Source organism: Hyalella azteca, unplaced genomic scaffold, assembly GCF_000764305.2.
Source record: "Hyalella azteca isolate HAZT.00-mixed unplaced genomic scaffold, Hazt_2.0.2 contig12387, whole genome shotgun sequence".
In the NCBI taxonomy this organism is placed as follows: domain Eukaryota; kingdom Metazoa; phylum Arthropoda; class Malacostraca; order Amphipoda; family Hyalellidae; genus Hyalella; species Hyalella azteca.
The window spans coordinates 65,298-93,006 of NW_025942347.1; the positions used below are offsets into that span (position 1 = coordinate 65,298).

At 35.0% G+C, this 27,709-nt stretch overlaps 1 protein-coding gene across 3 annotated transcripts in view; it reads right to left on the reverse strand.

Annotated features, from left to right (window-relative positions):
- Positions 1–27,709, reverse strand: part of LOC108671598 — a 75,835-nt gene that overhangs the window by 13,957 nt on the left and 34,169 nt on the right. The window contains exon 1 of one of the 3 annotated variants that reach the window (XM_018159162.2): positions 18,827–19,111. The exons of 1 other annotated variant lie outside the window; for it this stretch is intronic. In XM_018159162.2, the coding sequence (XP_018014651.1) occupies positions 18,827–18,877 (51 nt within the window). In that variant the 5' untranslated portion in view covers positions 18,878–19,111. Of the gene's footprint in view, positions 1–18,826; positions 19,112–27,709 lie in introns of those variants that run through there. One more of the 3 variants, XM_018159164.2, reaches the window with a different exon arrangement.

Below are 27,709 nucleotides of genomic sequence, written 5' to 3' on the forward strand. Positions count from 1 at the left end.
TTTAAGTTAAATCAAACTGAAATAAATCAAATCACAATATTGATGAAACTGATTTCAAAAGTTGCCAATTTATCTTGCAGTCGTGCAAGGAGTAAGTAACATCATTGCAGAACTAGAAAAAATGTTTTCTTTTTTCGCGAATGATAACCATTGATCATGGCGTGCAAAACTTGAAAAGGTTGAGGCAAACATGACTTCGGATAGCGAAAGAACTTCGGTGTTCTTGTAGGCGCACTACATCATAAACATAATAATAAAATTCCAGAGAGAAAAGGTTAGTCGCCCAATGCAACGCTCACGCCAAAATGCCTTCGAAAAAAAGATTCAGCTTCAGCAAAAAAAATCATTCGAGTATTTTATTGCAGGCAGTCGTGGTTCTAGGCATCATATGGCAGACGCCTTCGTACATCACGTAGGTTCTCAAGTATTATATCTATTTATGACTGGAATTTACAGTAACACTGGGATGATCTCGACGTAGGAATCCCCATATACTGTAAACTCTCTTGACGTAGGAATACCAATCAGCGGAAACTCCCTATGTAGGATTACCATGCGGAAACTTTCTACGTAAGAATAGCGCGCGGAAACTCTTGGCGTAGGAATACCATGCGGAAACTCCTTACGTATGAATACCACGAGTAAACTCTCTACGTAAGAATACCACGCGGAAACTCTCTACGTAAGAATACCACGCGGAAACTCTCTACGTAAGAATACCACGCGGAAACTCTCTACGTTATAATACCAAGCGGAATCTCTCAACGTTAGAATAGTGCGCGGAAACTCTTGGCGTAGGAATACCATGCGGAAACTCCTTACGTATGAATACCACGAGTAAACTCTCTACGTAAGAATACCGCGAGTAAACTCTCTACGTACGGATACCACGCGAATACTCCTGACGCAAGTATACCGTGACCAGTGCTTAATAAATGAAGGAAGTTTTATTTAAAAAGAGTGATATGTATACAATTTTATTTGAAATTGTTTGAAGAAGGAATTGTTGTTGCATCAGTGAAATATAGTCCTAGTACGTACAAATGTATATGACAGAAGATGAATTTAAAAAGAGTGATATGTATTCAATTTTATTAGAAATTGTTTGAAGAAGGAATTGTTGTTGCATCAGAGAAAAATAGTCCTAGTACGTACATATGTATATGATAAAAGTATGAATGATGATGTAATAAAGTTTCGAAATGAAAAAGCGTAAAATAATAAAAATTAATGGCAATCGGATGGGAGCGATTACTGTAATTTCTTTGCATTATTTATGACTAATATGCATATAATTCATCCCATTATGACTGAACATGAAACTGAAACTAAATTTTTAGAATGTATAAGAATCTTAAATAGAAAAAAATTACTCAAACTATTAGATTCAGTATTTGATTGAAATAACACTTTTATTGTTGATCAGTTTTCGGTCGATTAGTATTCGATCAACCTCAGCAAAAATTGTAGCTTGTTTTTTTCGATAATTAATGCAAATGAGATCGAAACTGCCCCTAGCGTCACATTCTGTATCCAAATATTATATAAATTACTAAGTGAAATAATTATATTGTCAATGCAAAAGCAGCTTCGTTGAAAGTGAAGCATTAACGGTCCCATTTATTTATTGATTCCAAGTGGCTTTATCTTCAAAATCAAACCACGCAATAAATAAAAATAAAATTAATAAAAAATAAAATCCAACCACGCAATATTTTCACTGGGAACCGATTTTGCATGGAGTATGGAGCGAAAAATTTTTTCACTTCATCGGAGAGGAAAAACTTTTTAAATATCTGGATATTAAATTTATAATTATTTGATTACAGTTCTAGGCAAATAAAAAATATTAGTCTTAGTTCGACCAATGTGTATGGCAAAAAACTTCCTCCATGCGGAAATGTACTAATTTTCATGTAATTAACACAGATTCCGACCCACCTTCATACATCATCATGCCCGTAAGCAGGCACATGTGAGGAAGAAGCGATCGCTTTGTTCAAAGTTCACCTTGGCATTTCGATGGCTTCTTTTGTATGAGCTAGTTTATGTAGGCCACCACTATCATTATGCTCCTTATGCATCATGTATAGAAAAAAGTTTCTGATAGGCCTTCAGAAATATTATTTGTCAATGTAATGTATAAAAACCATCTCAAACTAATAAAGAATCCGTCTAAAACGGATAAAAATTTTTATCGATTCAAATGCATCCGAATAATGAATTTAATGCAAATTTATACTCTATGAGCTAAAGAACTTCTAAAAAACATACAATATTAGCCTTGATAAAAAACTTTTAAAAGGTTACTTGGACTACTTGTAATAATTGTAAAAGTTTCCGAGCAATCATCGCGTTAGAAACAAAATAAAAAAAATAGCGAATATTTTGGAGCAAAACGGTTTCAAACACAATAATTAGATGAAAAAACAATGTCTTGTCCTTCAGTGTCTGGGAGAAAAATAACGACGAAGATACGCCAAATAAAAATAAATAAATATAAATAGATGAATAAGTACCTTATAAGGTCAGTTCATTTAATTTGAAATTTCTTCGCAGCTGTGTGTAATAATCAGTTTTATGACGAAATAAATAATATTTATACTATTTAGTTTATTATCGTCTTACTCCATAAGTAACGGAGAACCATTCAATTATTATCAATTAATGAGTATGCTCAGGTTTGAAATTTGGCGTTTTAATACAATTAATTTTATTTCAATCGTACCAATTAGTGCTAAAGATTCATGGATACTATAACAAAAATTTATCAACAAGGCTTCGAGGAAGATTTATCATCTTGAAAAAGATTTTTGCTCATTCTCATTTAGAATTAATTATAGAAAACATCAAAATATTGCGAGTTAATTGAGTATTTTTGACATGTTATTGAAAAAATTAGGAACTTCTTATAAAGAAAATTCATAGGGTGCAACGAAATATTATTGAAAAGTCCCTAAAATTTGTCAAGGATTTCGTTCGCGTGACGCCTCGGTATCCTAAGTACCGCACTCTAACAACTTTGAACTATCTGAACTTTCGGCGTTTGCATTTCTAAGTTGCAAGAGGAGCGAACACAACAGCGACTTAACTTAGGAAGCGCCTCGGAACCTTGTGGGCTCTCCGATTAACCGCTTGCCCTTTCCAGAAAAGAAACCGTTCGAAATGAACAAACTAGAGCGTCGGTAAACCACTTTGATGGGGTCCACCAAACTGTTGCGATCTTAGACTTTTTACTATCTAGAAATCGAATGTTCATAAGTAGCATAAATTAACATTTAAATTATCATACGGTCGATCTCGTCGTGAAAGTGAAACAAAAACACTGTAAAATCAACTACTCCGACTGCTTCCGAGTCCGAAACAACCATTCTCTTTTTAATTTGCATACAAGCCAGCCAGAGCCGAACTAATTAATGAGTGATTTGCAAACAGAAATGGTAAATAACGGAAAAAGTGGTTGGAAAACTGCTTGTAATTAGTTCTACTACTAAAAAACTGCATACAAATCCTACTTAATATGAGTCACCACTGCAACGAGCCTAGTGAAAGTATTGTCGCACAAGAAAGTGGAAACGGCTGAGCGTGATGCATGCATTTTCATCTCTCATCGTGATTGAGAGAAAGCTCGTGGACTTAAAAAAATCGTGATCGTTATGGCCAGTATTTAAAAATCATACCTTGAAGTCCTGAGGCGACTTCTGATCCATTGCTTCGATATATGAAAAAATATAAGAATAAAAATGTGGATTCATATATATGAATCCACATATATGAATAAAAAAATAAGTTTTAGTCGTTATTGTACTCATAAGAATTTTTATTCTTCCTTTGTTTAGTACACATTGTGCTTAGTTAAACAATATTTATCTACTCAAATAAACAATAAAAAAACTGAACACGACCAGAAATTCGGTTGCCGAAAACGCAACCGACAACAAGACAAATGGTAGTAAAAATAGTACAAAATTATTCAGTTCCCAAGCAATAATTTCTTCAATTATTTTTTTTATGGATGAAACGTTCAACGTACAACTTGAAATTTTCAATTTAACGAGGCATTTTATCAGGTAGCATTCATTAGTTTTATTCTTATTAACGGGCTGAATTGAATTAGAATACATATATTTCATACGAACTAATAATTTTTTCTGCAGATTTCAGAAAGAAAAATTTTCGATGTTGATGGAAAACACAACCGGTAATTCAGCAAATGGTAATAAAAACCGTACAAAATTATTCAGTTCCCAAGCTATAATGTCTTCAATTAATATTTTTATTCTAACGATGAAGCATTCAAATTACAACTTGAATATTATAAATCTTGGATAATGCTAACGAACAAGTTCAAGGTAAACCTGATATATAGCGATTTTTTTCTCCTGCTCAAATAATTGGCTGGAATACATGGGCCATTTCATGCCTTCGTATTCACATTACGTTTAAGGAAGCACCGTTTTGCGATCTCGGCTTATTTAGGCAGCGAAGCGGCAAATAAGTTTAAGATTCCCGCGCTGCTGCCCGACATGAGCTTCTTACATGAAAATTCACTCGCCTTAGGGAACGGCGGCGATTTCCTGTGCGTACAGGATGCAGTTACAAATCTGGAAAACGTGAACACACGGAATGTATATATATTAGTACCTCATGAATTAGGGTCGTGATGTTATATGTTTGGATAAAATTATTCTTAATATTATCCATGAGTAGAATTTTAGTCAGATTTCGCATTCAAATGGTTTTGTAGCTAATTATTTATAAAAAAAATTCCGAAACGTTTTCTATAAGATATGAATTTTTGTGGACTTTTCTTTGCTTTTAAATTCTTAGTTAATTTGAGATTTAAGCAAACACGTGATATAAATTCATGACATGGCTTTTTATGGGTTTGGAATATGAGGGCAACGATTAGACCATAACAATTAAACTCAATGAGTATATCTAAAATTTGAGGGCAATTGCACTCTTACAAGAAACGTGTAATTCTCAGTTTTCAATCTGTGATGTCACACTCACCCACCCAAGCAAATGGCGAATTGCAAACCTCATTACACTCGACATTAGAGTTCTCATTTCGCTCACCTGCGATCAAAATAAACTCTGCAATTTGCTTACAGCATTGCAGTGCTCTGCGCAAATTCTACTTAAACACTGAAAACCTTTTCCAGTTTTTTTCATCTTCACACTTCACAATCAAAATTATTTATCGAAAAGCGCATGTGAAGGAAACGAAAAATGTTTAAAAAATATTTACGTACATTTTTTGTAGCAGGAATCGCACTTTAAATACTAGGCGAGAAATTGGGATAATACATTTGATCTGTTTTGTTTCAGTTTTCCATCAATTTGTCATAAATCGAACTGGGAAATTGTCTTGTAAGGTAATAATTTTTAGACCGAAATATATGAGATGGATACTGAAATGCGATTTTAATTTGTTTGAGCCCACACAAAGCCGGATTTGATGATGGTTAAGAAATGAAAAAGACTAGAGAGTAAACTTCAAACGATACATCCGTAATTATTATAATGTTTTTCAAACTTGATAAAAATCTATTTGGTATTTCCTTTGACCTAAGGAAAATGAATTCAATATTTTATCTGTACTTATCTAATATGTGCTTTTTTATCCAAGAGATTGATATAAAGAATTCAACTTTCGAACAGAATGACTTTTCTGTCTATAGAATTCAATTGCATCTTGATGAATAATGGTTAAAATACAAGAACAAGTGATGAAAATTTTGTGAATTTATTTTAATTATATACATGGAAATTTGAATTTTATGATCATTAATTTGGTTGAAAGGCAAAAAATTTCATGACCTCTATTGGAACCGACTACCAAATTGAGAATATGTCACAGATGTTTCATCGAATCCTGATGAGTTTATCGAGCATTTGTCTCTGAAACGCAGAGCATATGAGTGATGCTCAAAGCATTTATTACTCGTGCCTCTCTGTTTGGATGCATAGGAATATCCAGCAGGCAGAACCATTAATTTCACGGGTGCAGATCACAATAACGTTTTCCAGAAAGCAATCACGAATCGACGAGAATCTAAGCCACGATTAAATGCATGACTGGAATTCTCTTAATCTGTTCACAGCAACAGGGCACTTCATGTTCACAACGAAATGATTTTAATTCGATATTCACGTAAAGTGATTGATCACTTCCAATAAATATATATTGCAAGCCTCGCTTGCATGTGGTGCGAAGCGATTATATCATGGTTCAATTAATTGTTATTTTTGCTGCACTTCTATGGTATAGAGAAGTTCATTTTGAAAATCGATTCATAATTATGCATGGAATGATGCACATATTTCTTCCTTGACAAAAAGGTGTTCTTATATCGTTCGAATACAATGGATAAAAAAATCTGTGCCATATATTTGTCTTATTATTACCGAAGTAATCAGTCAAGCATTTATTTTTAGACGAGATATAACTGGCAATATAATATAAGACATATTTAGACAAGATATACCTGACATCATTGCCAGAAAAACTGGAATTTTATTTTAGTTTTAAATCCAAAGTTATTGAGAATCTTAACCTGTATTATGTAACGTCAAAATCTTCATTCTCATTGCTACTTATCGTCTTACCGAAAAAGAATATAAGTTGATAATTTTTCATGTTAATAGAAAAATCTCAGCGCAGGAACTGGATTTCTGTTCAATGTTAAACGGAAGCCACGAATTAAGGCGAATTAATCAACATTTGAAGCATAACGAGCCGATCTACTGAGTCGGATAAAAAAATAAATTGATTTCTGGAACCCGGCCGCAAAGTTTCTTGCTTCTCTACATAGAAGATAAAAAAATTTATGTATTTTAATTCATATTTAAAAATATTTCATGTCAAGAAATCAATAATTGTCGATTTGATTCATGAATTCAAAGAATTTTGAAAACAGTTAGAGGGCTAGGCATCCAACGTTGCAAAAACCTCAGCTGTTGTAAAATTGAAATTAAAAGATATCATCTACCGATGAAAAATGGTGAAAAGACAGTGCATGAGGGCTTACGCACACATTTCACTCACAAAAATCTTGTAACACATTAAAAAAATTTATATGACAACCTGTAATTTCATTTTCTAGAAACTTTTTTGAAATATGCAAATAAATGTCTATGCATGAAAAAATAATTGTATGGTAGAGCCCATTTGATATGACAGAGAAATGATAAATTTACATGCCATTACCGTGTTTATATTTCACACGGAAAATTAAAAAATGATATACTGGGCATGAGGCAGGGTTAGTCGTTTAGAAAGAATTAAATTGATCATGATGCACCTTTTAGTAACATCATTCAAACAAGAGAGATGAATGTATTTTGTTTGACATCATTTGCTGCCTTGGGGCTTGAAGCAGCACACTACGCTCAGGCATTAAGGCAGCTGTGCTTAACAATTCCTGGTTCGCTGTCTCTCAAGTCATCTATTTTCGTTAAGTTGTGAATAAGAACTTCTATTTCTAAATTTAGGATTAAAAGACACATTTTTTATTGAACGAAATAATCATCTTAATTTCAAAATCTTAGCGTAGGAACTTGATTTCTGTTCAATGTTAAACGGAAGCCATGAATTAAGGCGAATTAATTAACATTTGAAGCATAACGAGCCGATTCACCGAGTCCAAAAATTAAATGAAATGAATTGAATGCCGGGTTTGAATTCAGTTATGAGTAAAACTATTCTATAATTAACCCATTCAAGTTAATTAATTATTAAAAGTTAATTTATTTATCTTAATCTTGTTCACAGACACGGAAATATGTTGATCTGCGAAATATATATCTAGCAAGAAATTGTTCCATTATTTTAAATTACAATCAAGACTAGTTTCTTAACCAGTTTTTAATTTGTACCATTGAAAAATATCAAGTATTTATTTTCAAGAAATACAAACTGCGTTTTCACTGCAAACTGATGCCAAATTTGTTGGCTTTTCCCGCTACCACCCCATGGAATTTTCCGACAGCTTTCATCCGACCAAGAGTTCCATAAACATCCGACAGTTGCTCGCTGAAACATTCAAAGGAAAGTAGTTCAAAAATTCAAGCCATAAAATAGATTTAGACAAGCGTGAAGGCTGCGCAAGAATGGCTTCAAATGAGGATATGGGAAATTTTCATCTCCCTGTAGCTGGAACGAACGCCAAAATTAGCCCAGAAACTTTCAATGAAATTACAAAATTCGACTTTTGTGAATAAGAAGAATTAATTTATGGGCAACGGGGTTATGTAAATTAATTTATTATTAATTTAATAAATAATTTATTATAATTTATTACTTAATTTATTATACCCATAAATAGGCGACAAATTACATTAACATGTCATCAATACATTTAACAGTAATTATAATTAACACAAATTTTGATGTTTATCGATAAAATCTAATTTTTTCTCAGTTACTGAAATTTATTGCAGTGGCACACTGACTAGATTACAAGCTATACTTTTCGAAATCACATAAAGTTTTCATATAATTAATGTCTGATGAGGAACCTAACTTCCTTGTAATATAAGGCCAGGTAGGATAGGAAGACAAATAGGAAGATTCAACTAATGTAGATTCTCTACTTATCAGTGAATAATTATAATTATTTCATCGCGGCTTGGAATACGATAGTCACGAATACAAAGCACTGAGACCCCTGATGATTTAAGAGCTCTAAAGAGGCCACATCCGCGGCCCGAACAGAGCTATGCCTAAAGAGGCCACATCCGCGGCCCGAACAGAGCTATGCCTAAAGAGGCCGCATCCGAGGCCCGAAAGGAGCTATGTCTAAAGAGGCCACATCCGAGGCCCGAACAGAGCTATGCCTAAAGCGGCCACATCCGAGGCCCGAACAGAGCTATGCCTAAAGAGGCCACATCCGAGGCCCGAATAGAGCTATGCCAAAAGAGGCCACATCCGAGGCCCGATCTCTTATACACATCTAGATGTGTATAAGAGACAGGAACAGAGCTATGCCTAAAGAGGCCACATCCGAGGCCCGAACAGAGCTATGCCTAAAGAGGCCACATCCGCGGCCCGAACAGAGCTGTGCCTAAAGAGACCGCATCCGAGGCCCGAACAGAGCTATGCCTAAAGAGGCCACATACGCGGCCCGAACAGAGCTATGCCTAAAGAGACCGCATCCGAGGCCCGAACAGAGCTATGCCTAAAGAGGCCACATTCGTGGCCCGAACAGAGCTATGCCTAAAGAGGCCACTTCCAAGGCCCGAACAGAGCTATGCCTAAAGAGGCCACATCCGCGACCCGAACAAAGCTTTGCCTAAAGAGGCCACATCCGCGGCCCGAACAGAGCTTTGCCTAAAGAGGCCACATCCGTGGCCCGAACAGAGCTATGCATCCGAGGCAAAGTCTTCCGGCAGTGAAAGTCTGCACGCAGCATTGTGCCTGCAGTCACACACTGATCCCAATATATACGCACGTATTACCGCTATCTCGTTGCCGTCTAAACGCCAAACGTTTCTCCTCGGCGCCATATTGATAGCAATACGCTGACTATCAGTCATCGGTTCATGTTTTTATAATGAATGTTGAACTATTTTATATTAGCAACTTCAGATAAACAATTTTAGACCAAATTAAAAAATGAGGCGCTATAATAATTAAAAATTATAACTCACTAATCGTGATACAGCCTAATAAGTGAGGAAAATTTGTAATAAAATATAATACCGCTGTTATCGGACGAGTTATTTCGATCAGGTAGATATCCTAACTTTTAGTCTAGCATGTGTAACTTTTCACGTCCGTGAATATTACCCAGCTTCAGACCAAGGGCATTTTTAGAGAAATGCATAAAAAAAACAATCGATTTGTGGACGTAATGTTGAGAAATTTTGTACAGTAATAATATATTGAAAAATGCCAAGTTTTTAGCTTCGTGAATAATTATAGTACAGGGTTTCAACACTGTAAATAATCGCAGGTGCAAGGCTCTAATACCATTAACAGGAACAGCTGCCAGTTTTTTTTATTATTATACATATATTATATTATTATTTATTTCCAAGAAGCGTTGCTAAGAGTATGACGTCTTGCTAACAATGGGAGCAAGGGCAGCAGTTACGTTATTGCACAATTCGAGTAATTGCAATTACAAAAGAAATGAAAGGCTTATTCTCTAACATATGAGTGAGTCTTTATTACATTAATTACTTGACTCGTCTGGATAATCGTAATCTTGGCATAATAAAAAAGTTCCGCATTATTGGCCAAGCGTACAAAAAAGAAAAGAAAAATAGAACGAGAAATAAATCGATGACGCTGTTAGTGGTTCATTGTTGTCTCTATAATTGAAAATCACATCAAACAACACGGCATTATCATAAATTTTGCTATGGGTTGATTGCAAAAATTCAATGGGAAGGAAGACTATCTGAAAGTTAACTAACTAATTAAAAACGTCATACTGCACACGACATTTCACTATTCAGATATTGGTTGAATATTCAAGCGCTGTCGCGTCATCCGGCAATAATGACTGGCGTATTCGCAGCGCAATTTTCCTGTAATTTTAAATTAGTAAACTCCGAGCGCGTGTTTTGCAATGCGTAAGAAGACGCGACGTCAAAATAACGTACGACCTGCAATCACAAGCGTCATCTTCTCATCATCAACGGGAGGATTTGTACTTCCGTTGCAGGCGTAGGAGAGAGTGTGCGGTTATTGCACACTTATCCAGATGTTCAACACTTCAACTGAAGTGAAACCGAAAGTGTTATTGCTTATATTTGTTGATATTTACTTTGGGCAATTCAAGTGCATATAACCAATTCAATAAAAAAATAAAAACACATTTTGAACAGTATTTTGTTATCGGAAATTTCGAAAATTGCACCGAAATATGTTAAAGTCTGTTTCGCTATTATTGGACGGTGAAACAGCAAATTATATAAGAGTCACTTTGCTCAGTTTAAGAAAAATACTTAACATAAATCAGTAACTAAATTCGGAATCGCCGCGAAATCAAGCCAAGCGAAATTCTCGAACACGTTTAGCAGAATTCAGAAGCTGAAATTTTCCCACGAATCCGAAGACTTTCCGTACCTCGTTTTAAAAGTAGAGCTGTTCGTCCAAGCAAGACTATAAAAATCACCGAAACCACATCACGTGAATCAAGTATTGATCACTAGTATTTGGAGAGAGGGCCTCATTTGCATGTAGGCTCAATTGGATATAAACGTGCTATTTCTCGTGAGTTAGCTTAAATTTCATGATGTATTCCCATGAATCAAAGTGATTTTTTCACTGCAACAGTCAACATGAAACTGAACCGAATTCAAGAATATTGCACATCACAATAACGAATATATACGTATATATAACACATACGTATATACAAAATTCTCCGTGTAAATTAAAATAGTTATTTCAATGCGATTTCGGGAATTAAATTCAAGCCATTGTCAAAGTAATCTATCTATTAGAATAATGTCCTGGAGCGTTTTTAATACATCGAGAAGCCTTTATATTACATATTCTGGGCAATTTAGTTGAAATCGGTCGCAGACTTTTGTCACATGAATAGATGATATTTGCATGGTATTTAAGTTAAAATTCGGTCGCAGCCTCATGTTTCTCATGAATCACGAATAAATGATTTTTGCACGGCAATTTCCTCCAAAAGTCAGTTGAGAAGTGACATTCACAGCTCTACATTCGTCACACACATCCTGCTGGTATAAGTTGTATACTAATTTTAGGTGGAGTCGGTTTCACGCAGGTCAAGGGTAAGAATATATATAGTGGAAAGTTTCACTTAGAGAGAATGCACCATCGGCGTGGACCCAGATGCTGAGGCACCACTTTCACCTCACAACTGTTAATGTGAATTTGAAAATTTCGAAACAAGGAAGTGGTTTCAGCATACATTTTCACACGAAACAGATGAACCTGAAAAAACTGACTCGAAAATCTTTGGATTACTCCATTTTAACGAAACCTCAGTTGTCGGTCCTCGCTTTTTTCAGCGCATAATAATAATAGTAAGGACGATTCATGAGCGAATGAAAAACAAGTTTTCAGCAAGGGGAGGATATTTTCAGGCTTATTACATGTCCTCAATCGATATAAAATTGTGAATAGGAGTGAGTGCCTCAATAATACTTGATTAAATTATTCATTTAAGTATTAGTTTAGAATAAAAATTTTTTGCATTGCAATTTAATTAATTTATTTATTTTTCATTCGATGTTAAGTGAAAAAGTTTATAAATTGAAAATGCTGGCGCTCATGCTGGACTCATTTTTACTCAGAAATATCTAAGTTTTTCTATAAAAAAGGTTAAAACATTCTTTTTGAGAAAGAATTCAAACATTAAAACTGATTAATAATTCAATTAAAACTATTTACAGCAAATAATACAGCAGATATTTATGCATTCAATTAAAAATATATAGATATTTCCCCATATTCTTTCATCACGAAGAAAAAATAATTACTGATCAACTATGTCGAAATTTGCTTTGTCAAAATTTGCTTAATAAAAAAATTGCAGACAGTATCGAATTATCTTAAAGTTTAGCTAAACACAAGCCACCAGCTATGTTCCCGCTCGCCTAGCTGTTTACCTTAAAAGTGAGCCGGAGAAATCAGTCCAGCGACCTATTCTACACTGCAGTGCAAGGCGACTCAGTGTCAAACCGCTGATAACAGACAGGTCTTTTGATATTTTTTACTTGACTTTTAAAAAATTTTGCGTTTGCTGTTGACGGATTTCAGAAAAACGTACCAGTGGATGATCGTAATTAAAATCAATTGAAGCTTAAATAGCATCAGCAAATGAAATCAATTTCGAAAAGAAAATGAAATAACGAGAGATTTAATTGTCGATAGAAATGTTACCCTAATTGATGCTTGTGATAGATCTGATCTCCAATGGTTGGCACAAGATATATTTGCCGGACCTCATAGTTGAAGGTTGCTCACTCAACGCCCTTCAGACGCACGGTATAGGTTCATGGACACTGACACTCCATCGTTCAACCTAAGAACGTCAATGAGCTCCATTCACTTAATTGGCGCCAAGTCAAATGGAGACCATAAATCGAAACTCAAAGATCACACAAGGACCGTGCAATTCATCATTAACATCAATTGAGTTTATGGATACAGAGAATTTGATAAGATTGTCTTTCTATGAATATCACTAATTACTGTTATTAACTGATCTTCGAACTTCAGAACGCGTAAATTTTTGTAAAATTAGATTTAGACAATAATAACTTGCAATTTCCATGGCATAGTATGCGATACATATTTTTCCGTTGACAAAGCCGATTTTTTATTTGGCATATATGCCGCTACGCTCGATTGTATCTATCATCCCAAAAATATTTTTGCAATGCAAGCTTGGCAATGTCTAATTCTTGTTTTTAATTATGAAACAAGCGTAAAGATCTGATGGAACCTTCGGAAAAATTCCAAATCATCACTGAATGAGAATTCAACAAGAAACGATGAGTTGCAGCGGACGATGAAACCGGCTTCATTTCAGGCGGGTATCCGGTGAGCTCTCGGAGGGGCGAAGAGAATGCAGTACAAAAAGAACGCCACGAAAGAGGCGGCAAAAAACACTCGGGCAGTTTTGACCTTGAGTTGTACCTTTGAATTCACTATTGGCAAGTCTACATTATGTTTCACAGTTTAATACCATCATTCTGAAAATTATTATTGTAATTATACAATTTATTTAATTATTAAGATAATTATTTGAATTATTATTATTATTATTATTATTATTATTATTATTATTATTACATAATAAGATAATATACAAATCGCTAAATGTGTTTTGATCATTTATTGCTGAACTGCTGACTATTGTCAGTGTAGTCTGAATGTAATGCTTAAATAAAAATATATTCAATAATTTGGCTTGAAAATTATACTAAATGAAATACAGTAGCCGAACCTCTATAGAGGATAGAGAATTGATAACGATGAAAATATTAAATATCTTGCCTTAAGTTGAGTCGACCTAAATTTCCTAAGACAACTAACTCATAATTTATAAGAAAAACATGAATTGTTTGGCCATTCGAGATCTTTCCCATGAATGTGCTAATATTATCAATTATTTATTATTAAAAACTTGGCTTTAACTGCTTTTGATTCATCTGAGTTTAATTACGACCCAGGTTTCTAAAATGTAACAACTCGGATCATTGAACCTATAATTAAAAAATTTAAAATTTATTTAACTGAGACGTACATCCCGGTTTAGTACAGGTAAAAATCAAAACATTATAATTTGATGGCTTTTAAACAGCGCTCAGAATTTCGACCTTATTAATTATTAAACATTTTGCCTGCTTGATAATCACCAACAATTAGCAAAAAACATTGGTTTTGGTCAACTCTTATATACAGAACCGTAGCACTAACAATTGCAATGGATAAAATAGGGTCTCTGGTCGACGATAGGCATTCCGGCAGAGATGACTCTTCTTCATCATACTGGAGCTGTGAAAATCCAGATTCTATGATATCAATAAAAGCTTTCCTACGTAACTTTGTAGCGGAACTTTTGTCGCTGTCAACCACTAAAAAATTCTGAATAAGTTCTAATGACAAAGTTTGGGAACTGCTGGTACTAATAAAGAATGGAGCAGCCTACATGCGCAAAAGTTGGATCGAGTGTTGCGTTTATATTTTTATATAAAGAAGACTTTGATTAATATAAGATAAATAAAGACAAAGCATTGAAGAAGACTTGATAACAAGTAACTTCATTATTCTAAGTTTTTCTCACTGAGTATCATAGGTAATATCAATTTATGATGTACTGCAGATGGAAATGTTTGTCAATGTCTTGAAGCGACATAAATAAATACACAAGGAAAATAATGAAAAAAGTGCTGGACGAAAATAACTGATTTTCGTTGTTAGAAATAGTAACTCACGAGCTTGAATGATTAATTCAAAATTTCGGGCTATCGGAAGCTGGAATATCTTGTCCGGATACTCATTCCGCAATTTAATCTTCAGCTTTTCTGCTGATTTGACAATTGTATCTGGTCGTGAATTTTATTTGCCCGGCTCTAACTTTTATTAATACTTCATTGGATTAAAATATACTGAAGCGGTTAAAGATTGGGCAGAAGGGAGTCCAAGTTATTCGAAAAGTTTTGAAATATTTGCTTCAATAAAAGTTGAAGTGAAGCATTGGCTCAAACTAACATTGATACATTTATGGAAGGAAGTATTCTATTACAATTGTGTCGAATAAAAACTTTTCATAATAATTTGAAATACTGTAGGTCACATGGACGAGTGAGTTTGAAAAATTCGAAATGAGATAGAAAAATTCTTTCATTCAATTTTCAATAAACTGTAATAGGAGATATTAGGATACTCCATGTAAAGATAAATAATTTTCTACGGCCAACTTAGTTGAGAGAAATTGCTAATTCTTTTGCTGGAATTTATCTATTCCAAAATTAGGCACTCAAAATGAATAAAAGAGTTAGGGAAGGAGAAGGAAAAGCTATGCATGACAGCATGGCATTCTAATATAGTGAGAACTTTCTCCCAGCTTTCTCTGTGATAGAAATTTTCAACGGGCATACTTGCCCCACTAAAGTTCTCCCTTCTTTGATGTTATAAATTCAAATTGGAAAACCAAAAATGTTTTATGTTCACATAGTTTTACTCCACATAAACCGATACTAGGAGAATCTTAATAAGGTTTGGAATTCAACGTCAATTTGAAAAATATTTACGCAACATTTTTCATAGAAAATTTGGTATAACAAATTATTATTTATTGAATGATTGTCTTATTTCACCATATACAATAAATTTCCGCAGAAAATTCATCACGAAGAAATTTCTGCTTCAAAAATTACTATTACAAGCCATTCATTTATCGGGATAAGTAGAAACTTATTCATATCAGAATTATTATAGCAAGCTATTCATTTATGGAGATAAGCGTATCCTTTGCTTATTAATTAACTTAACTCCACGAATTAACCTGATGCTACTCCACCCAGCACAGAGATCAAGTGAACAGCTGGAGCGGTGTATGAACTCTAGTCGTTGACTCCGTTACACGCCTTGTTTAATGATCGAATTGTAGGAACGATCAAGTACAGGAAGAACGTACGCATAGCCGAAACTTTTATCCGCAGAGAAAAATTATTTATTGAATCACTTATGATAGCAAAACACGGATGTTTTGAGGCCCAGATCACAGTTGTAATTCAAGTTCTAGTTCACGAATGATATGAAATAAATTTTATTTCAATAAATACAATCAAGTTGTAAGTTTTGTTCCTATTAGGTGTACAATAGTTAAGATGTCCGAAGATCCTTTACCAATGACTTTGTCAACGTGTTCAAACGATCTGCTGAATCAAAGAATCCGATATTTTCCCCGAATAGGTTTTTCGAGAAGAAAACGCGCGAATAGTTTGCATGATTCACATTTATAAAAGAATTAAATATTTTTGTGCAAAATTGAAATAAAAATTCGAGTTATGATTGAATGTCATTGATGAAAATAACCATGAAAAGCTCACTTGCAAATAAACAGCAAGTTTTCTGATTGCTGAACAATCTTTGATGAGTCCTGGTTACAGAATGAACTCGGTCCAAACTATATAGGTCCGACCTTGTTTAATGAATCTAAAGCGTCAAAATTACACGATGTTGATCTGTCTCGAAAAACATATGTTGCAAATGTTGAAAATTTAACATTTTCTGCCACACTTATCGAGATGAAGTAGCCAACTTAGTCATCCTAAACTAACCTATTCCAACATCTCACAGAGGCTGCTCAAGCAAACGGAACAGACATCGGCCACAATTTGAACTCTTAAGTAAGCCTTGTAGCAAACGCTTTGTTTAGGCCTAATAACCATTAAAGTTCAATGTGAATCCCCTGTTATCTGTTCTCACCTGCAACACCGGATGCCGGATGCGAGGTCGGGCATGTCGCCGCGTATATGAAACACAATATTATAGGACTTAGCTAAAGTATTTTTCTCAGTATTCAAGCCTTTATTTCAAATAATCCGAAAAAGTTAACCCCAAAATAAAAAGAACTCGAGGCGACAAACGTTATGTAAAGAATAATTTTCTCGCAAAAAAATAACACTTTAAAATTATCAGGTAATCACGTGTATGAAAAAAATTTTGCGGCAGGGCAACGTGAGCACGTTATGGAAAAAATAGTGACAAGTAATGCGTGCAAAATGTCTTATTTTTTTACACGATTTTCCACGAAATTATTGAAATAAAATTGCGTGCCTCTATTTAAATTTTAAACCGAAAGACGACTACCACTAATAATTCCTAAATTATTATTTTTTCAATATGTTCCTGATACTGTAGAGGACAAGAAAATTCGAAGTAACTTAGAATTTGATAAAATTTAAATTCTTCATTTGCGCACAAAAATACGCTTGTGCACGTGGATTTGCGTGGATTTGGAAATATACCCTTGCAACCGGAAAATTTTATACTGCTTAAACAAACAAATTAAGTATTGATAGATCAACCTGTGTCTTGAGTTCAGGATCATAATTCAGGATTTCACATAAATTTAGTGCAAAACTTATGTCATTTATTGCATGGAAAAACTTATTTTATTTATATTTCAACATGGTTATGCCGTGATAAAATTATACCACCTCAAAGTAAAGTCATTAGAGGCCATGAAAATAATTTCCACCGGAAGTGTTAAGAATGACCATTAACTTAGCCGCTAGAGAGTAACTTATTTACTAAATTAACTGCCTTGTATCTTACACGTCGTACTTGTTTCAAGTTTAAGAACTTTATGTGTGGAGTAAAAATAGCATGCTGCCAAAAGAAAGGAACTTGTTTGTTAAAGTACACAAGTTAGGCTATCACACGACACGCAGGCTAGCTGGCACGGAGAAAGCGTTCTGTCCTCGATTTCCTTTCAGGGTTCCGCTGCGGAAACCCTCGTTGCATCGCACATCGATGTTTACTGGTACTTCGCTAATTGTTCATATTGATCAAACAATTTAAGCTGATCATTATTGTATCTTTAGGCCTTTTGCACGAATATTGCTAACAACCTGAAATTATTAAAAACGAACAACCGGAAAAAACATTCATTTTATATGTAATTTCTTTGCTAATTTTTGCGACAATAGAAAACGTTTGCCTGCATTTCAGTTTTGAAACCATTCGCGTGGAGATCAGTGAGATTCTTAAATCAGTGGACGTTATTATACGAGTGCAAGAAAATACGCTTTTTAACAACTTAACAAATAAAATAGAGATGATAGAGATTAACCAGGATAAACTGATTTCTTTGAACGTGTTGGCTTTTAATTCAAGAGAATTCGAACGGAACCCTTGGGCAACGAACGAAATTTTGGGTAAATTTATTCTAACGATAATTTTTTTTTTTTGCCGATCTTGGTTTGGAAAGAACGAAGAAACCAGCTGGAATGAAACGGAAGAGGAAAGTATCAAATGTTCACCATATCACTAAAATGCTGTGGCGATAATTTTTTGAAAAAGTTAGCAAAATCAACAATTAAGATGATTAAGCGTTAAAATTAATTGTAATAATTAAGCGTTAAAATTATGAAAGGATTACAATTAAGCACAAAATTAAACCTCAATAGTGCGTAAGGAATTAATTTTTATTCATACAGCATGAGAATAACGAGTACAATGAACACAAAAATCATTCCAGTCATTCACTATTCACATATTGAGTTAATTACTCAATTATTATTATTATTATTATACTCAATTATTACTATTATTGAGTTAATTACTAATTATTGAGTTAATATTACTCACGGGCAAGGGCAGCTTGTAGTCCTGATGATGTGATCGGATTATGCAGCGCATTTTGAATAATTACGAGTGCTTAATTAATATACAAACAAATCCGTTGTTATCTGAAAGCGTTCACCTAAATAATAATGACGGACTTTCGCAGATGTTATGAATCATATATTACGCTTACATTTATAATACATCGAATATTCATTTTTTGAAGAAAAATAATAAATAAATAATTAAAGCGAAATACAATGATAAATGTCGTCCATATTGCAGTAGCTAATAACAGAATTAATTACTGGAAATAAAACTCAATGTGGAGAGAAAATTTAAATCAGAGACCCATAAAAAAATATAAAGAAATCCAATAAGAATCACCACAACTAATTTTGACTTGATAGATCAATATTTTTTCTAGAAATATTTGAAAACAATCATAAGCCCAGCATTGAAAAATTTCGTCCAGCTGGCAGTCCAATACAGAGTCAGTATATATGCCAGCAGCTACAAACGTTCGGAAGGCCACGATTTACAGACTTTCGCTCTAACGAACACCGTCACCTCCACACGCGGGAGCAGCTGACGACACACTGACCAATGTGCACAACCACAAGACATGAACACACGTACGTACGAGCCAGCCACCTCTCCACGGTGATGCATACGGAGGAGACATATGCATTGAATGAACATGACGGCCTAGTCTAAAATTCAGCGAGATGAATATTATCTAAGGGAATGGTTTTGCAGCTAGTCAATAGTTACACGAATTAAAAGCTAATATCCACTCTACTTATTTTAAATAGAATATTTATTGATGTGAGATCATTTGCTCTGTTATTTTATCTCTCGAAATTCATGTTAACGAAATTCATTGAGCGAACAGCGAAAATTCAGTTCAGTCCGTGTTCCTTAAAAATATCACTTGATGTAGCCAAACACAACTGAAAATTGTGCTGAAATATTTTACAGTAATCGTAAATTCCGGGATACTTTCGAGGACATAATTTTTTTGCGAACAAGTACAGCGCACGTGAGTGGCGTGTTCACATACAGCGCACGTGAGTGGCGTGAACATATACAGCGCACGTGAGTGGCGTGAACATATACAGCGCACGTGAGTGGCGTGAACATATACAGCGCACGTGAGTGGCGTGAACATATTCAGCGCACGTGAGTGGCGTGAACATATACAGCGCACATGCACAATACGTTTTCGCAACGTACGAAAACGTATTGTGCACTCCCAAATACTTGACATGTAACGCGGGTGTGTAAGTATCATTCTACGTTCGTTGAGAACGATTATCTGTATTTTCGTCCACGAGGCATAGCAAGGGTAAAGGGAACGTGCTATCATGTATGGCTAGTTAGGAGAAATTAAAATTGCCTATCACTTCCGAAGACCATTTTTCAGATTCAAGCGAAAAAAATCTATAAAAAAATTTCTGAATAAATATGAAAAAGTTAGTTTGTACGTTAGCAATTTTTCCAATTGGATGCCAGATAGAAGAGGAACACTCGAAATATATGTTTTTAAATATTGATATGGGCCTTTATTTGAATTTATTCAGGCTCAACGAAGCAGCTTCACTTCAATCTCTGAGAATGTCATTTTCGGTTTTAATTATATTAGCTGGAGAATAAAAATTCGATTGTTAATGGTCTTAATTTCAAGATTCTGCGGTTCGGCCTTCAGTTTTAGAAATTTATTTAATATCTTCAAGGCAAGGCCGCGACACGTCCAGGTTCCGGTCACACGTGAATGCCACGAGTATCCTCGTCCTCGATATATACTACAAATTAAACAAATTCACAGCGCAAATATTTATTCATTTGTCTATAAAATTCGCGTAAAAAATTATTTATTTATTTTTAAATTTAATTTCTTAATTTTAAGGTAAAAGTTCGATAAAGTGTAAAGTACAGCTAAGCGATGAAAGTTTGTGAATTATAGCGCAAAACTATAGGCAATTACGGAGGACATAACAATTTCGAAACTATTTTGCGTCTTAAATCGTAACACATCGGTTTCCACATAAAAATATAATAACAACGAGTATAGCAGATTGATATGAGTAAGAATGCTTGTAAAGACTGACGCATGGAAATGATTCACGAGACGCCGAAGTGACCGAGGTGCCTGCCTGAATTTCCGGGCTATGAACACTGCCCATCATCAATGAAGCGGATGCTATGCGTCGGCACGACGCTGTGTTATGCACCTGAATTATTGTAGGAACTTTACGCCATTGATTATCACGAAATAATATAAGTTCCGCTTCCAAGAAGGTTTAAATGTCTATCAGTGTCCACTCTAAAATATCTCATTGATGTATCGTTGAATAATGCATACAAATTGAGTTCGGCAAATGAATTTTGAAATTAATTCCAAATTCGGGAGCGGTAAGTTTGGACGAATTATGCATTCCGGTCAAAAATTTGGATCCCTAACATGAAGATGCAGTCGATACGCATGGCGGTTAATTCCATTCCGGATTCACTGAATTTGAATCAGGCGGAATTCATAAAACCCCGATTTTAGAATAGGTGAAGCCACTTCTGCACAAGCGCGGAAAGTCCTTCAGGCTTCCCCGGCATTGTGTTTTTAATCTGAGTGAAGCTGAAGCTCGACTATCCTGCCCTAAATAGACGACCCCCAATAGCCGCCTGCAAACGCAATTTAGTGAAGCCTTTGAAGCATTCCGCTCTTCCTGCAATTGGAACGCTTCTCGGTGATAGGCGTCCGTTGACATAGGAATACAACGGGTCTTGACTCGCATCAAGCCCCTATTGGAAATCATAGAAGAGTCATAGACGGCCGCCAGATGTACAATACAATGTTCATGATACCTTGACTATAATATTTAATAGAGAGCCTTCCTCCGATGCCGATGGGTGACACCGCATGCCGCGCCATAGCCCGCAACATAACAGCATTGTAGACCCAGAAAGACGGGATAGGTTCCTTACGACACCCAACCTCCGTCGATTATTCTGGTAACATTGAATGGAAACTGAGGCCACGTGAAGTAATATAGACGTCCAGTATACGGAGATGATCGTGGAAAGCTGATACTCTCATTTATTGTTTTTAATTGTAAAATTACCAATTGTGGGTACTAAAAACCACTATATTAAAGCGAAAAATTTATGTAGGAATATATGTTCAACTGTAAATGAAGTACTAAATTTCAATGTCTTTTCAATTAACAAGGCCAGCAATTTGCGCTAGAACAATATAAGAACTCCATCATTGAACTACGATGAAAGAATAAATTTTTAATTATGTATTTTTCAGCTTACACATAGGAAGGAGTTGGAAAAAATATGAATATGAATGGTGGAGCTCTTTTTCATTTCGTTTGCAGTAAAAAAGCTTCCCAGAATTTCTTGGATGTATACAAATAACACAAAGTCATTTAATTGAATGGCTTTGACATTTATTTATAAATGAATGAATGTGCTGGAATCTCCTCCTAGAGGAAGCTCCAGAAACGAATATAGTAGGTACTGATTCGAAATTATAATTTAGTTTTAAAGTTAGACTTACATATCACATAATAGTCCAAATTCAATATTTTGAAGATAACTTTCATTAATTATTGGCCAAACAATCACATCTTCTTGCAGCGAAGTTATTCTTATTTTTCTTGAGTGCTCTGTTGGAATGTTTCAGATATCGTAAATCCAGTTCGGCTTTTGTGGCTGCAAAGCATTAATCTTCTTAAATCTTGTTCGGCTTTTGTGGCTGTACAGTATTAAATGTTTCAGGGCACACTTTCCCACAAGTACTTTCATAGAATTAAATCCGAAGCACTTTGTTCATGGGATAAACGCGGTCGCGGAGCGACAGAGCAACTCGAATTATCCCACTGATGGTGCTGCCCTTGCCCCATGAACAATTTCCACATTTTAAAGGACAAAATTGTTGCTCTATATTGTAATCAATCATTTTACAAATAATTTATTATTTATTAAACCTGTTCTCGTCAGTCATAGCATCGTCAATCAGTTCGCTCATGGATTTAGTTTTTGACTGGGCTGTTGTCCTCTAGATGATGGACGCGAATTTCTTGATGCCACGCCATGTCTGTTGCATTTACCATACTTGCATTAATTTTTTTGTGTACTCAGAAGCACTGAATCAGGAAATTGCACTCATTCACGAAGCCTTTGAGGTGAGAACGAAATAATTTAATATTTAATGAACATTTCAGAGGTTACATGTTCGTTTGAAATCAAGCGGTTCATCATAGACCACTGAATCAAATTCAAAACTTATTGTGCATTGATGCACGGGAGAAACTTGCAAGACCTCTTTGTTCAGGCGTAATAAACAGGATTTATTCACTATTTGCAGTTTTAATACGATGAATTGTCAACGAAATTCACACCTATTCACCGAAGATTTTTTGTATTGAATTAATTTTGTGATTATTATAGTGTATGCAAGCTGACCAAACATTAAATTTTTTTGTTGAAAACAATTTTTAAGGAATGTATGAGTAATTTCAGAGTATGGTGTATTTTTTATAATTCGTGATGCTCTTCCTATCAATTTGATGCGTTTCATATCAACGCATCTCATTTCTATGCAGGCGCTACGTAAGTTCTCCTATAAAAGAAACTTCCGCTTGTGACAGTGGAACGTACTGATTGCCGCTAAACTTTCACTGCAATCAATTTGTTGACTGTGAATTAACAGCTTTGGACATCGTGTCGCTCATATGAATTGAACTCAATTCATATGAGTGACGTATTTACGTAGAAATATCATCACACTTGTAGATACAACATATGATCAATGAACAAATATGGGTCGTTAGGATATTGGTAGAGTTTATCACACACAACTTTTTTTCTGTGATAAATTAAAAAAAACACAAACAGCACCTTTTCAATGATTATTATTTTCATCCTTTAAATGTAGTCGATTATGCATTTAATTATATCCCACCTGCAACTATATCAGCAAATCGCTCTTTTTAATTGGCATTAAATTATTTCATTTAAATAAGCATAAATTCATAGTGTATAGTTCAATGTTGCATTTGAAAGGACTAATATAATTCCCTTAAATATACACACAGTAAAACAACTAATATGTTAATACTCATTTACGCAAGATAATTAATAATGTACTCAAATAACATGCTGTAAGTGATCCATGCATGTCGGCAACCGAGGCAAGGACACATACGAGTATATCAAGCACAAGAACCGCAGTCAAATGACGCTTCGCTGTTACAATAAAAAGCTACTAGTTTGGAAATCATCCTCGAATGTTAATTGCAACAGCTCATGGCCGCCTCATCAATTACCTCAGGACTAATTTATTAATGATGTTAGTAAACGACTAGTCATAAATTCCTGTTTGGCTGCAAATTTATGAATAATATTTTTAATTTAGATAACATGACTGCGTATTTATTTTGAACCTCTTTAAACAATGATGAATTATTTGTAACATGTGGAGCCTACAGCGTGTAAGGTAAATTGTGCATTATCAAGAAAAGTTTCTTCATTTTCCAAAGAGTACCTCTATTTCATAAAGAGCTCCACGCCAAGCTAGACATAGACCGTCAATATCCGTGTAAAAATCTCTGTGTTTCTATGATTTAGCTAAAGCTTCATGAAACTCCATCGTAAAATGAGTTGGAATTATTATTCTGAGCTTCATTTAGTGCCAACAATCGTTCTGAGAAACACTAATTGACAACATCTTTTTTTAACTTTTAGCCAAGTCACAGAATCTCATCCGAATTTGGCCTTGCAAACGCCGCGTGTGTATTTCGCTTTTGGCAAGCTTCTTCCACAACACGAGTAAGGGAGCTTTTAAGGGATCCAATGCCCTTTAATTAGCCCTCGGTTGACGCGACAGGCTACTCAACGGCGTGTGAGTAACGAAAGACGTGACCGCGCATACGAATCTTGGTGCCTTGATCGTCTCTTCAAAGTCTACGGAGGGCGCGTGCAAGACTTCGCGAGCACAGACGTCTCGGAGTTAAACCCTTCACTAGAGTTTCAGAATCAGTTTTATTTTTTCTCTGTAGAAGCCTCAGCAAAAGTACACTCGTGAGAGGCATACAGAGAATTCGAAATCTTCAGCCGAGTTGCGGAATTTCTCTCAAGCGATGTTTTCAGCATGACATTTTTCATCAAAAAATATATGAATTATGAGTTAGCTTAATAAATAAGGAATGATTCTCATAGTTGTTCTTATTGCATTCGTGCTATTATCGGCTTTTGAATAGAACACTCATGTTAACACTGGGACAATCCTAGAAAAAATTAGTTGAGAGAAGTTTTCTGCACATACTGATCGATTGTATAAGCTATAGCTAATTTACGACGAGTGTTGAAATTCCATCCATTTACTCAGAAGAACTGGTTATCTTGTATTTAAAATTGCTTGTGATAACTTTCTTGAACAATTATAATGTCCACAACACACTCATATTTCAAAAATATGATAACACTGAACTTATACAATGTTCTTAATTCAATTTTACTCACTTAATGGATGCGCTGCAGACAAGAACAAATAAACAAGAGTTCGTGAATTCATGAGCGCGGTGGATTTCTCGTCACAGGAGCAACTAGAATGTTAATTCACGTTGGATTTCAAGCCCAATGCATAATTGCGTATTTAATAGCTTGAGTAGTCATTAGACAACGAGTAAAAGCATTCGCGTATGTCCGAAAGTTCCCTGCAATTGACCTTCGTTTGGTCCTAAAAAGAACGACAGGAAAGGCTGTTCAGTGTTCACGGTCTAATAGAGGCTGATGAAACGTTGCTTCTTGTACCACTGGTTTTCCCGTGTTGGTTTTCAGCAAGAGAGGAAAAGCTCAGTTCGTGTACGAAAACAGTTTAGCCGTCAACCTTTGAGCCGGCGAACTCAGCGGTTGAATTACGCCGTTCGTGTTTGAAAGGATAATTGATATATATCACTTAGAGTTCTCGAAGTCTGCTATGCTAAGATGAGCATATCACTCTATGAAGAAATTGGTTATGAGCCGCTAATTGGAACGCCCGCGTCAAAAATGATCATAATATGTAGGTAAGTGTAATAATCAATATATAACAACTCAAAACTTTTGCCCCAATAATGGTACCTTCATTCTCGTTGTTGAGTAACAGTTTGTTCAGAAAAAACAGGTATTTCCTGCTGTGAGCTCAAATTACTTGATACGATCTCATCACTGTATTTTTCGATTGACTGAGACCTTAATAAAATAAGGGAGGTTTATAAGCATAATCACTGTGAGATGGAAGAGAGCGACACTGTTAAAATGAAGAGATAAAACATACTTCTTCATTTTCCTTCGTGGAGCACGGATGATATGTATATATCTTCAGTATTGTAGATTCCGATTCTATCAATCGCACTGCCGTTTATTAAGCATTCATATGATGACATCTCAACAGTGAATTCTAATTTTATTTTTATACAGATAACAATATTTTAAGGTTTAAAAATATTTAGTTTTCGAGATTATGTTCGAGTCACTGTTCGCGGGTATACATACGAGAAAAAAGTGTTGCCAGCGAAAAAAAGTAGATTAAATGCAAATTACCCATGCGTGTAACTTGATCTGTGGATTAAGTAAGGTATTATCAAGGCATGATCCTGCTGTATTACTTAATCTCTTGTCCTATTTCAAGTTCAATGATGTTCTTATCCTATCATTAGCTCACTGATTTTTCTTATTCAATAAAAAATACTCAACTTGGCTCTTAAGAGAAAAGTCGTAATTCACATTGGAAAAGAGAATTCTGTACAACATTGTATTGTTTAACAATTATTTAAAAAATGTTACTAAATTGCCATCTCCATTATGCAGAATGTTGCAGTCACTTAGTGAAAAGTGGTCTACAGCCGTCTCTTGCTCTAATATTTCTTTCCTATTTCTTCAGTGCCGACACTTCTATTCTATTCTATTCTATACCGCTGTCTATTTTCTCTCCATAACTACTCTATAGACTTCAAGCAGTCAGCTGGTCCTATAAGAGAGCCGAATGATGCGGTCCCCGGTCCACAATTTAGGTATAGATCGGTTCCGCTAATATAGAGTCTAAATTTTTGCCCTGTCTCATAGAGACAAGTTGCATGGGCACTCGATATGGTGGTTTAATGAAGTGCTAATAATGCAATAATTATAATTATTGCATTATTGGACACTTCATTAAATAATAATTTAATGAAGTGCTAATAATAATAATAATGCGTGTTGACAGGTGGGGGGGACTCATACACTGCGTGTTGACAGGTGCAGGAGACTCATACACTGCGTGTTGACAGGTGCCGGAGACTCATACACTGCGTGTTGACAGGTGCAGGGGACTCATACACTGCGTGTCGATAGGTGTAGGGGAGTCATACACTGCGTGTCGATAGGTGTAGGGGAGTCATACACTGCGTGTCGACAGGTGCAGAGGGCTCATTAAATTATAAATCCACGTCTATGCGAGTAATTTCCCGATTATTAATCACTATTATTATCCATTTTTATTGCATTATGAAAAGCATTGGTGGATTTTTCTTACCGTATCCAAGGTAAGTAAACAACTTAATCTTTTTATTGATAACAAATAAACAATTTGTATTCGGTGAGAATACAGCAGCGTGTCACAGCTCGAGCCTCACTCCATGCGTCTGCCCTATCCACACATAATTCACAAGGTTTACCGAAAAAAGCCTTACTTTGCTGGGCTCAGTGTATCAGGGATACGGCCGTGGGTGTAATTTAATATTCAATTTATGCAGTACATAATGTGTAAGTTGTCGATTTTAGTCAATATGATTTTGGGATAAACAAAAATAGTTAAGTTCTACGAGAATTTTTTTTGCAAAATCGTTTTTTTTTAATTTTTAAATAATTGATCCGAATAAC